General features: G+C 47.2%; 1 protein-coding gene across 1 annotated transcript in view; it reads left to right on the forward strand.

The window, feature by feature from the left end:
• Window positions 1-9644: 9644 nt before the first annotated feature.
• Window positions 9645-12529, forward strand: part of Vipr2 (vasoactive intestinal peptide receptor 2) — an 89128-nt gene continuing 86243 nt past the window's right edge. Inside the window, exons 1-2 of the mRNA XM_052739178.1 lie at window positions 9645-9787; window positions 11806-11905. Coding sequence (XP_052595138.1) covers window positions 9740-9787; window positions 11806-11905 — 148 coding nt within the window. The 5' untranslated portion in view covers window positions 9645-9739. The remainder of the gene's footprint in view (window positions 9788-11805; window positions 11906-12529) is intronic.

Genomic DNA, 12529 nt, shown 5'->3' on the forward strand with positions numbered 1-12529 from the left:
GTGTATATGTGTGTACATGTGTATATTTTTGTGTGTGTGCATATGTATATATTTATGTGAGTATATGCATGTGTTTATATGGATGTACATGTGTGTACTTGTGTATATTTATCTGTGTGTATTTGTACATGTGTATATTTGGGCCTCCTAGCCAGTGGGAACCTTGTAAAGAGATGTCACAGCCAATTCTTGAGAAAGGACACACCATCATGCTAATTCTTTTCTGTACTGGGTCTCAGTCTCAAGCCAGGGATTTCTCCAGGAGTTATAACAGAGCAGAATAGATTCTACCTGAGTGGGATCATGCTTTTCTTTCTGTGTCTGCCTCATTCCCCCCAGAATAAAATCCTCTGGATCTATCATGTTGTGGCAGATGACAACATTCTCTACTTTTAAAATGCTGAGTAGTATTCCAGTGTGTATTTATACCGTTTTCTTTTTCCACTCACCTGGATAGACGTGGATAGTTTTCAATATTAACCTGTGGTACGCAGCAGCTAACAGGGGACTCTGTTTCAAATGAGGTGATAGACATCTGAGGTTGTTCTCTGACCCCAACATGTATGTCCACACTTGTGTACAGAAACATACATAACATGTACACAACACACACACACACACACACACACACACACACACACACACACACACACAAAAGAAGAGTAGGGATATTTTGTCTAAAATACCTGAGTAATTTTCTCAATTTCATTTTACTTTTAAATACTAATTTGAGACCAAAGCTGTGCTGCGGGGTATTCAAAAGGCAGCCTGGCTCATGGACAGAAGAAGAAAGGAAAGAGGAGGACGAGGACGAGGATGAGGAGAGCTGACATCTTTCCCCTGGCCTGGCTGGTGACCTGCTGAGCCAAGTCACCTGAGTTGGAGAAAGGAACCTGTGTTCTCCCTAAAGAAAGGAGACAGGAGGAGGGGAGGAGGACACTTTCTTTCAGCAATATTTTATATTGGTTTTCAGTTCTGTAGCATTTACTTGTCCTTGAACCGATGTAAATGTATAAAGCATAAAAGAAAATCCCCAAGTCTATTCCAAAGAATTCCAAACATTAAGCACTAGAGTGACAGGCATTCTTGCAAAGGGACCAGGGCTTCCTGCATGCCACCTGCTCCCGTGATGAAGCTATTTCCCTGTGACGAAGATGTCAGGCTTAGGAGTGCTGAGAAATAATGAATATGAAGTGAGTAGACACGTGCACCTCCAGAGACACATACCACAATACAAAGAGGCTCATCACATCACACAGACACATACACCACAACACACACACCATAGCACATGCATGGATAAATACACACACTACAGCACAGACACATGAACCACAGCACACACCTCACACCATAGACAGATACACACACACACACACACACACACACACACACACACACACACACACACTACAGCACAGACATATACACCACAATGCAAACATCACAGTATATGCATAGATACATGTACACACACTTCAGCACAGACATATGCACCAGACACACACATTCACAAGCTTCCAGCTACACACACCACAGCAATATAGATACATGTATCACACCAGACACACATCATACCAGCTACACACGTATTCACATACCTCATCACAAGCAGACACATATTCACACCAGCTACAAATACATACAACACATTCTACACCACCCCTACAAATACACCCACCATACCAGCTACATACAACACAACCCAGAAACACATGTACCACACACCAACTGCACACATACACACACACACACACACACACACACACACACACACACCCCAGCTGCATGCACATATTCATGTCCCACTACATTCAGATCGCCATACCGGCTATACATGCCTATGTGCACACATTACCATGCACACATAGACGTGTACCACACCAGTGACATACACATATGCCCAAATAGTCATAGGTGAATGACAGCTTTCCTATCCTGAGAACTTGACTTACAAAGACATGTGTCATACTCAACTATTTTAATCTACTGAGTTTGAGTCTACCACTACTACTGTTTCCCTGAGTGATCGCTGACCTTGATGTGTCACTTCCTCCACCTCTAGGATGTCACAGCCCCAAGATATACAACCAGCTTTCAATGTGGAGCCAGGTCTCTGCGCTGCCCTCTCTCACATCTGGCTGACATCCTCCCTGGAAAATGCTTGGAGCTCACAACAGAGACCCTGAAACCCAGGCCCAGGTACTTGGTTCACACATGCCGTGCTGCCTTGTTGCTAGGAGAAAGGCGGGTTCCTCCTGAGTGACGCTAACAATGGCTGGCCCAGGTGCTGGCTTCTCAGACCTTATGAAGGACAGTGATGTTCCTCTAGCCCTGTTGTCAGGAAGGCAGCACCTTCAGTGCCCTCCCCATGCTCAAGTGCCCCGTGTTTCCCCTCTACCTTGGGCAGCTCCTGCTGACTTGGAAGATAGTGTGAAGCAGACACTGTCCACTGAGGGGCAGTGCTCCCCTGGCCAGGACACTGCAACCTCAGGAAGCACCCATGAGAAAGGCCAAAGGGAAGCTTTCACACACCACCACAGGGCATTGCATAGAGGGAACTGGGTGGGTGCAGGGCAGGACGCAACCACACAGTCCTGATTGTGAATAAGGACATGAGTATGGATAGGTGCTACTCAGGGACACTAGAGTGATTGTCGCTCCAGGGCTCCAGCATGAGTGCCTTCAATGCAAGGCTGGGAGCACAGTGTTTGCTGTGCATAAATAAAGCTTGGAGCACTTCCTGGGCTGGGGAGGGAGGCATCCACCCCATATATTTTAACTTAGGAACAATGTCGCTGGGAATGAGAAGGGTATCTTTTGCCACAGCCAGTGTTCCTAGTCTGGGGCTTGGGTGCGGGTGATGCAGCTGCAGTACAGCATGCCTATTGGTCTCTCAGAGCAGCTGTCCTCTGCTGAAGAGGAAACAAGTGGGGTTCATGTCCTGCACAGCAACCCAAAACCTCACTCTAACCTGAGCACCCAGGTTGTCCTGGCTGGTGAATCACAAGACTTCATTTTTACATTTTCTTAAGAATCTCATTTCTAGAAGATTGCATTACACTATCACTTTTAAAAGAGCATTTCGTGAGAAGAAGTGTAAGAACATGGAAAGTATTGCTTTTCCTCCTGTTTGCAACATCAGGGAGGAACCAAGGGCTCCGTGAACTCCAGACAAGTGCTCGCCATTGACTCCCGGCCCTGAATATTTCGTTATTCAAAGAGAATGTAGCACAGCATCAAAAACTAAAGGCCACATTGACCTCAGAGCTCTTTAATTTCACTTGCTGAACTGTTTATAGCCTTAAATTGAAGGTTTGCTAGGAGCTGATTCATTCTTTGGTGTTTTACACACTTTGGTAATGAAATGAATTATGACTAAAACAAGATCTTTTTCTTCCACCAGGAAAACAGGGTGGGCAATATCTGGTGGACAAGGTACAGGCTGATGTGTGTGGAGTCCCCGTTAGAGGCCACCTCCACGGTACTAGCTAGTCCTGGTAGTCTCATCTGTCCTGGAATAGAGAGAAAAACTTAGCATCTTTGGACTCTGATTCCAGATTCAAATCATTATTCTTTGAAGAAGAAAACATCAGCCACCTGAAGACAATTGCTATACAAAATGCCATCTGTTCACTTGGATTGTGGAGGGAAGTCATTTAAGGGATCCTCAGCATCAGGAGGGGATTTACACTGGAACAAGGTGCATCCTTTGGCAAAATCAGGAGTCTGCTTCTGCTGCCACAGCTCCCCAGGTGCTATTCAGCACTTGCTTTGTTCATGCTTAGGGACACTCAGACATTGGATGGTTGCCATGGACTCCAAACTGATGAAACTATGAGGATCCAGAGGCCATTATAAAGTCACCCAAAAGCCCTGGACAAGAAATACATTGAGAAGTCCACCAAACTCTGATAGATCAATGGCTCTCATACACACTTTCTCTTATATGGCAGAACAAATTGTCTTCCTGATTAACTCCCTGACACCCATAGACAGCATAGAGATGAAAGAAAAAAAAAAAAAATCAGGATCGGATCACAGCATCGAGTTTTGCTTTTTAGCTCCCTCTTCTGGTTTTCTTCCCACTCTTCCTTTATCATGCTTGCTGACTCACCTTTTTTATACAGATGGCAACTTCACTCTGGAGACAAAGCAGAGTGTGACTGCTGTCGGGAGAAAGACAGCTCAAAGCAATCAGCCAAGTGTTCTCGATTATGGCAAAAGGGACTTTGCAGCAGAAATGTGGGCAGCCCCATAGGCTAGCCACCCTTCCTGCTCTTCAGTTACAGAGCATCAAAGCGGAGCACTCAGCCCTAACATCCACTCAAGAGGCCTTGTGTTAAAGCACAATGTTATTTTACTTACTATCTGCCCATCTGTTTGGCCGGTTCAGCTTATTAGAGCAAAGCTACAAGAATGCATGTTTGCTCACCCTGTGACTCCTGTGTAGAGACTGGCTTCCTCAACAGACAGCACGCTTCCTAAAGAACGAGCATGGGCTCTGTTCCCATGGCCAAGCGCAGCACCCAGAACACATGTGGTGCTGCATAAATGCTTGCTTTTGATTGAATGATCTATAGGACATTCTGGCCTTCTCAACGAGCATCTAGGAATAGGCCAGGGAGTAAAGACCATGCTGCTAGTTAACACTCCAGCCACTATCACCATACCCAAGCTCTACTCAGGTGCCTCGGGGACAAGGAAATAAATGCAGGTCACAGGCTCTCAGCAAGTTTGCAAACTCATGGTGGCCTGTGAAATTGAAACAGTATAAGAGCTCTGTGCAAATCAGCACATGTCAAATGGCAGAAGCAGAAACACCACAGTCCTCTGCTGGCTTCACTCATGCTGGCTTCTTGGTAGGCTCAGGTGCAGTGATTTTCAAGTGTAAACCATAGCTATATGGTTAGTCATAGAGGCACACATTTGTAATCCCAGTGCTCGGGAGATGGAGGAAGACAGATGAAAAATTCATAGTCAGTCTTAGCTTAATGTAGGATGGAGTTTGAGGTCAATATGAGACTGCCTTTTAAAAAAATACAAACACAAACAACTCTAACAATAACAAAATAGCCCACAGGTGTATGGAAGGGACCATGCAATGCCTTGGAGATAGGAGAAGGAGCCCCCGGATTCTGGAACACACTGAATCTTCACGTAGAATGTGCCTCCTCTGGCGTGTGTGTAGGAAAAACTTAGCTAAGAACTGTGCTATTTATTCTGCATAACCTATGCTTCAACTTCAAATTTTGAAGAGCAATGCTATTTTTTAGTACGGACAATTACACAATTGAGTTGAACCTGAACCAGAGTACATGAGCTCAGATCTGGCGACAAGAGGAGGCTGTAGAGGATTGCAGCCATGGCACACCTCCACCCTACCCCCGATTCCTGGAGTTCAAGCTGCCTTCTCCTCTAATGATTTGAGAAGAGAATTTACCATCTGCTATTTTTCAATAAAAACTCCTCACTGGTGGATTACATGAACTTAAAATTTGAGTTTTTCCTTACAGTGTTCTCTCACACTCTCATTTTAACCCTCTTCCCATGTAGGCATCCAAGTTCCTTGTTCCATGTTCAGGAAGTACTCCGAGTTCCGAGTTCTGTGTACAAGAAGTGCTCCATGTCATTGAAAACAGAAAGGCCCCGAGCCTTAGTAAAAACACCTGCAAAAAGATGGAGAACAAAAGTTTCTCCCATTCTAATTCAACATGGGACACGTGTGAGGGTGAATGTCAGTAGTCAATGTAGCTGGGTTGAGGAAAACGCAGACAGCTGGTGAGCATCACGCCTGGATTTGTCATTGGGTGTTTTGGATAACAGTTTGAGCCTGGGGCTAAGTGGGAAGACCCACTGTCTGTGTGTGTGGTACCATTGGTTAGCTGGAGCCCAAATGAACCAAAACTCCAAAGAAAAGATGAATTATTGCTTTCTCTTCAGGAGCAGCATCCCCTGCCTTGGACATCAGAACTCCAGGTTCTTGAGGATTTGGACTCTAGGACCCACCACCTCTCAATCCTTTGCCTGATCTAAGAATTGCACCATATGTTTTACTGGATCTGAGGCCTTTGGACATTACACCAGCTTTCCTGCTTCTCCAGATTGTAGACAGCTTGGTTGTGGGCTTTGCGGCTGCCATACTCAGGTGAGGCAGCGCCCGAGAGGATTTCTTTTTCCCTCTTTTTGGTTCTGCCCCCTTTCCCAAGAACTCTGACCATGAAGGGAGGATTGGGCTCAGAATCTGGAAAGGTATGTGTGCTCAACACACATGTATTAATAGGTTGATATTAAACTTACTATAAGAAAAGTTAAAATTTCTATAGGTACTATGAGCTGCTCCCCTCCTAGAACTCACCCTGAGTGGGTCAAACCTCAAGTGAGGAGAAATAGGCCTGGAAACAGGCTCCGTTCATCAACTTCCACTGTAAAAACAGGCATGAAGTCTTGCCTTTCAAATTTGTGCAATAAAATGAATTATAAGGCTGTTTTCCCCCAGCTCTGACAGAATAGTAGGTAAAACTCTCTTATGTTTTCATTTTACATTTTCAAGACCCATAACCAATATGAAATATAAATCTTACATTTTAAACAAGAATTTAGTTTGCTTTTCAGGATATTAACGGAGCCAGGATGAGCCATCAACCCATCATCTAATACATTTTGCAAAGGAGGAGGTTTGCGCTTTACAAATCAGTAGTGTTGTTTTCCTTCTCTGCACATGAGAGGTGCAGAACCCTGGAGATGGCTGTAGTTGTACCTCCTAATAGGTCATGTGTCTTTCATAACCATCCCCTCTAGGCACAGCAAATAGATTCAGTTTATGTTCTCCCCTGAAATTGCTCCCCTCATTACGGGGTGGTGTCAGAAAGAAGCACTGAGAAAGAATTTCATTTTGTAAAAGTAAGACAAATAGCGTTGAAACAATCACTTTCATTCTTTCTTGTTGTTGAAGATTTTAGTTGAACACAAAGCCCTCGTAGATAAGAAAACAGAGCAAGAGTCAGCGGATGTTAGTGGGTGTCATCTGTCATTTCCTGAGGATCCTCTTTGTATGTGTGCATATACGCTTCTAATGTTTCTGATAAGTTTCACTGAATAAGCTCCATGTAGGGAAGCACTTGGAGAGTGCTAGCTGATCACAAAGGATCTAAGCCCTCAGGGTTGGCCATGACAGCTGAGACTAAACTTCACTGGCACAAAAGGAAAAGAAATCAGTGACCACATCCTAAGAGAACAAGAGGGTTCATTAAAATGGTATATGAAAAGCATTGCCCCAAATGCTGCTTTGGGGTATAAGGAGCCTCTATGATAACAAGGACTGAAAGCCTGTGGCTTCTTAGTCTGGAAACCAGAGCAGCCACTTAGGTGCCAGAAGGTACCAGGAAACTGCCCAACATTCAAGAGGATGTCAGTGTGGAAGGGATAAGGTGCCCAGATATCAGTAGGTGGAGAGGATGAGGGGGAGTGGTCAGAGCAGTTGGAGGGATGCTGGAGGGCACAGCTAAACCAAGGCTGAGACTCAGGTTCAGATCCCAGCTCTGAATAGTGTGAGGTCCCATATAGACCCAAGTAGACTCACCCATAGGTACAAGGGGGGCTCTGTACCAGGCTTTTTCTTTGGAGCCACCAACCAGCTCCCAAATCATGACACAGAGACATATTATTAGTTCTGAATGCTTAGGCACGTTTCTGGCAAGTTCTTTTAGATTAACCTGTTTTTCTTTATCTACCTTTTGCCTTGGTGTGTAGTACCTTTCTTACTTCTGCTTCTCTATGTCTGTCTGGTGTCTGCCTGGCTTCTTTCTCTGGGTGTCTCTCTCTCCTTCTCTCCTTCTCCTTCTCTCTCTCTCTCTCTCTCTCTCTCTCTCTCTCTCTCTCTCTCTCTCTCTCTCTCTCTCTCTCTGTCTTTCTCTCTGCTTACCCCAATGGGGGTGGCTTGGAAAGGAGAATAAAGAGACCTTGAAAGACAGGGTAAAGGGTAAAGTCTCATTGACAAAAACTCAGCTCAGTCTTTCATTAGCAGTGTGACTTCAGGCAGCCAGAAGGCCAGGCTAGGGAGCCTCTACGGGTGTCCTTTCTGAGGATGAGCCAAGAGCTCTAGACAGCAATGACCCTACTCCTACTGTGTGTCAGGGCCTCCGTGCTTGATTTTCTGAGCTGCCCCAGCACTGACCATGGCATGGCATGTTGTGTAGGACACTCCTTTCTAAAGTTCTATCTGAGGAACCTTCACCGGCACTGGCGACCAGTCTCTTTGGGACCCCCAGGAAGGTCAAGGCCCTCTTGTTTCCCCCTGCCTGTATCTCCTCGTTGTCAGAGCTATCACTTCACATCATCACATACTCCGTGGCTGTGGGCGGAGCACTGTGGGGACGAACCCTGGCATCTCACCCGTCTTTTGACCCAGAATATCCAGCCGTGGTTTTGGAGGGCAGGCCCTCACAACTATTCACATGTATCAGCTCTCCTAGTCCTTACTGTGACCCTCTGGGGTGGAAGGACAGGGGCCATGGTTGTGACTTACAAGTGTGCAGGTGGATCAGGTTCACTGGCTGGAATAACGGTGAGTGTTTGTGGACCCAGCCAGAGCCCAAGCTTCCAGACCTCAGCCTGCAGACCTAGTGTCCAGACCTTCTCCTTCTTTATGATTCCCCGATGGATAGACACGGACAGATACACAGACGATGGAGGCATGCCGCACAGCAGATAGAAGCCTAGGCCCTCGGGTGCATGGGGCTCTAGTGTCATAGAGCACGTGATCAACTTAATGAGAAGAAAGCTAGTGGCCAGACAGGCACCCCAAAGTGTGAAGGGTGCATTTTCTACTACTTCTAGTCTTCTGACTTGGGGTTTAAAGTTACACCTGAATAGGAGGTTTAAAACTCTTTAAACCTGCTTTAGTTTATCTGGTGCTATTGTCTGCTGGTAACTTTCTACTCTTCCCTAGACTGGCCTGTGGAGAGCCGAGCCGCAGCTGAGCAGTGGCAGTGTCCCCATGGGCCTGGTGTCCAGTGGGTCTGCGGAGACACTTCCGGCGCCCATGGGCAGACCCACTTTTGCCTCGGTGAAGTTCCTACTTTCCGTTTAACCGGCTGTTGAGCTCTCCAAGGGAAACCATAGGAGAGTTTCCTTCTTTCTCTTCGCTCACACCACGGCAGCCCCCGCCATGGGCGCCCAGCCTGCTTTCTGGGGTTCTTCCTTGAGCTGCATGCAGACGTCTCATTCACAGGAAGTCGGTGCCGCCTCAGCAGCGCTCAAGTTCCCTTACCTGAGGGTGGGCGATGCCCTTAGTCGTGAGCATCTGCTTACCTGAGCCTCCAGCCCTCCAAAGCCGTGGGCAAGGCAGCCAGCCCACATTGGGGTCGCAGGGCAGCAGGGCTAGCAAGGGGAGCCCAGCAGGAAGGGGCGCACGAGAGAGCAGGGTTGACGAGGGAAGTACCCGGGCCAGGAGGGTCTTGAGGTGAGGCTCAGGGCTCAGCACCGCTGGGAGTGAGCGGAGGTGGAGGGAGGAAAGCTTGGACTGAGACCTAGTGGACCTCAGTGCCAGGGAGAGGTTCTGCGGAAAGGAGAAGGGGCGCGAGGCGGGGACTGGGCGGAGGGGCGGGGCCGAGACTCGCAGCCTGGAAGGCGGAGAGGGAGTTAGGCGCGAGACTGAGGAAATCTGCCCTGGGAGGCCCCAAGCTGGGGCCGAGGCTGCTGTGGACGCTTCGGACCAAGGCGGCGCACTGAGCCCAAGATGAGGGCGTCGGTGCTGCTGACCTGCTACTGCTGGCTGCTGATGCCGGTGAGTGAACCCGCGCCCCCTTCCCGAAGAGGTGCGTCCTGCAGTGGACCGCTGCGCTCACCTCCCGAGTCCCAGCACGAGCGGGTGGAGCGTGGAGCCCGCGGGGACGATCCAGAGCAGAATGCACGGGACCCCAGGCGTCCTACTGTAGCCTTACCTAATCCTTGGCTTGCTGGACTCATTGGCACTTTTCCTATTCTCACCTCCGTCGCGGGTTTGCCAGAAGTGGGGCCCAGGTTCTCCTTGACTCCCCGGAGACGATCTGGGACCTGGTCTGACAGTGCGCCTGGAGTTGGGGGCACCCCTAGCACCCTGCAAGCAGAGTGGCAGCTGCCCAGGCCACCTGCTCTGGCTTCGCTTCCGAGGGAAACTGCAGTTGCTCTGTGGTTAAATATTTCTCTTTCCACCTCCTGGTCCTTGTGTTTGTTTAGTATGTGACAGAGGGAACGTGGTGTGACTAAGAAAGTTTCATTTTGGAAATACTCTTTTTTTCCCCCTAAGCGATCCAAAGGAACCCCTAAAATGAAGTTCACTACATGGGTTGCATGGGTTTTATTTAGTTCTCTGGAACTCTATCCTTTACTTGAAAATCTTTCTTAAGAAAGAAAAGAAAGGTGTGAGCCTTATTTCTTGCTTTTTCTGAGAACTGTGTCCCTGTGCAAGGTTTCCACGCTTAGGCCTCCAGGCTGAGGGCGCCAACTAAGCTAAACGTGTGCAGCAAAAGAGGGGGGGATTGTTCGAGGAAATCCATCCGTCATTGTTGATGAAATTTCGGTTTTCTGGAGCGCATCTTCTCCGCCCCCACGGGCAGCTGAGGGAGCTCCACAAGGGTGGTGGGGAAGCCTCGGGGCTCCATCCACCTTAACCTCTCAGATGTCCCACATTCCTTATTGTTCCCTCTGTTCCAGGAGTGTCAGAGATCGCACTGCTTGTAGCGCCTTAAGTTACCATTTCATCAGTTCTGAAACTGAGATCAATGAGTTGCTGTTGCTTGGCATAAGGGATCTCTACATTTTGGAGGTCTAAGGCCTCTCAGGTGGTCTTTAAAGGGAAATCTGACATTGGGTTTCTTCCTTTGAGTCTGTCAGGAAATCGTATGCCTTGTTGGAATGCTAGCTGACCTATATCAACAGTAGGATAACCAAACACAGATAGCCACACCTAACTGAGCAGAGTTCCTTTTCATTGCTGTCTTATAAAAGCAAGTTTTTGTGAAGACAGGGAGGAACTGAGACATAGAGGGAGAAAAACTAAGAGACAAGTGCTCCACAGGCAGCCCAGCTTAGGAGGACACAGATCAGAGAAGGTTGTCTTCTGTGCTGAGAGCTCATGATTCTCTTTCCTCTCTTTCCTTGATGTCTGCTTCTACAGTGTCTAAGGACCCTAAGAAAGCTTTATCGGAAACCTCCCATGGCTCCTTGGGATCAGTGTGTTTCTCTTCAGCTCCACCTCTTCCTTTTAATCCCTCTCGTTTTTTTTTTTAGAAGGTGCTTCACACCAAACTTCAAAATGACAGCAATGTCATCTGTACTCATAGGGTTGTGTTTCTAATGTGTCCTGAAGCTTGTGAAAATTCACTTGGGCTATTCTGACTCTGGGGTGACCAGAGAGGGGGTCCTCGGGTGCACAGAGCAACTGCACACAGCTCACAGCCACTAAGAGTTAACTTGCTGTAGTTCAGCAACCACAGGCTGTGAAATGGGAGCTCTTCAATCCTGAGAGAGTATGAATTTCTACAGCCCAGTTGCTCTTAAGTTAGCAATTACAACATACAACACAGAATGCCCGTTTACTTTCCTACTCAGGAAAAGTATTCTGCTGGATTTTATGTTTGTTTCACAAAATAGTGAAGTTGTTCTTTTTTAAAATAACCACACCAGGAAAATGAAAATGGCTACTTTAAAATGAATGTCAGCTTGAAAGAAATGTAGAACTGTAAGGCTTTGGGTCTTCTTGTAGATTTTTGCTTACTTCCTCTTGTGTAGTTTTTAGTTATTCTATTTCTTTAACTTGAACAGGTGAGCAGCATCCATCCAGAATGTCGCTTTCATCTGGAAATACAGAAAGAAGAGACGAAATGTGCAGACCTTCTGAGCAGCCAAACAGAGGAGCACAGAGGTGGGTCTGGGGAATAAGTCTGGGCTGCAGGTGGAAGGTCTAGCTGTCTGCACTTCTCAGCATCCTCCCTAACTGGAAGGTTGGAGGTTACCTGCACCTAAAAGACAAGTCCACTTGCCACTGCTCTGGTGAGCCGCTAGTAAAGCTCCTGTAGCATTGTGTAAGCGGAGATGTCACCAAACCTTGTAAAAGAAAAAAACCTCAATTCTTAACACCAGCAGTTTCCATGGCTTGATGAGGCAGCTGTTACTAACGTAATGCTATGGCTCTGTCATGCTCTGCAAAGGCAGCTCTGGCTTCCAGGGAATCACAGCACATATCTGAATTCTCGGTTTTAAAATATTAGCTATCCTTGATGTTGGTTCAGCTAAGAATGATGGAAACTTGTCAGAAGCAAACAGGACAAGGGAATGTCAGTTTTCTAAAGACATACTTACTGTCAACACGGTGTATTTGTCAAGCTTGTCCTCTGGATGGTACAGAAAGTTTTATGGGACACCAGGCCTTTGATGTATGCCTCCTCCATGTTCACAGCCCCCAAATGATCCTGGGTACCAGCCCAGGTATCAACAGTACAGCCTTTTGTCCTGAATGTCTCTGCTCTATAGTCATGTGTAAAACTTC

Source organism: Peromyscus californicus, unplaced genomic scaffold, assembly GCF_007827085.1.
Source record: "Peromyscus californicus insignis strain IS unplaced genomic scaffold, ASM782708v3 Scaffold_15__1_contigs__length_86483966, whole genome shotgun sequence".
Lineage (NCBI taxonomy): Eukaryota > Metazoa > Chordata > Mammalia > Rodentia > Cricetidae > Peromyscus > Peromyscus californicus.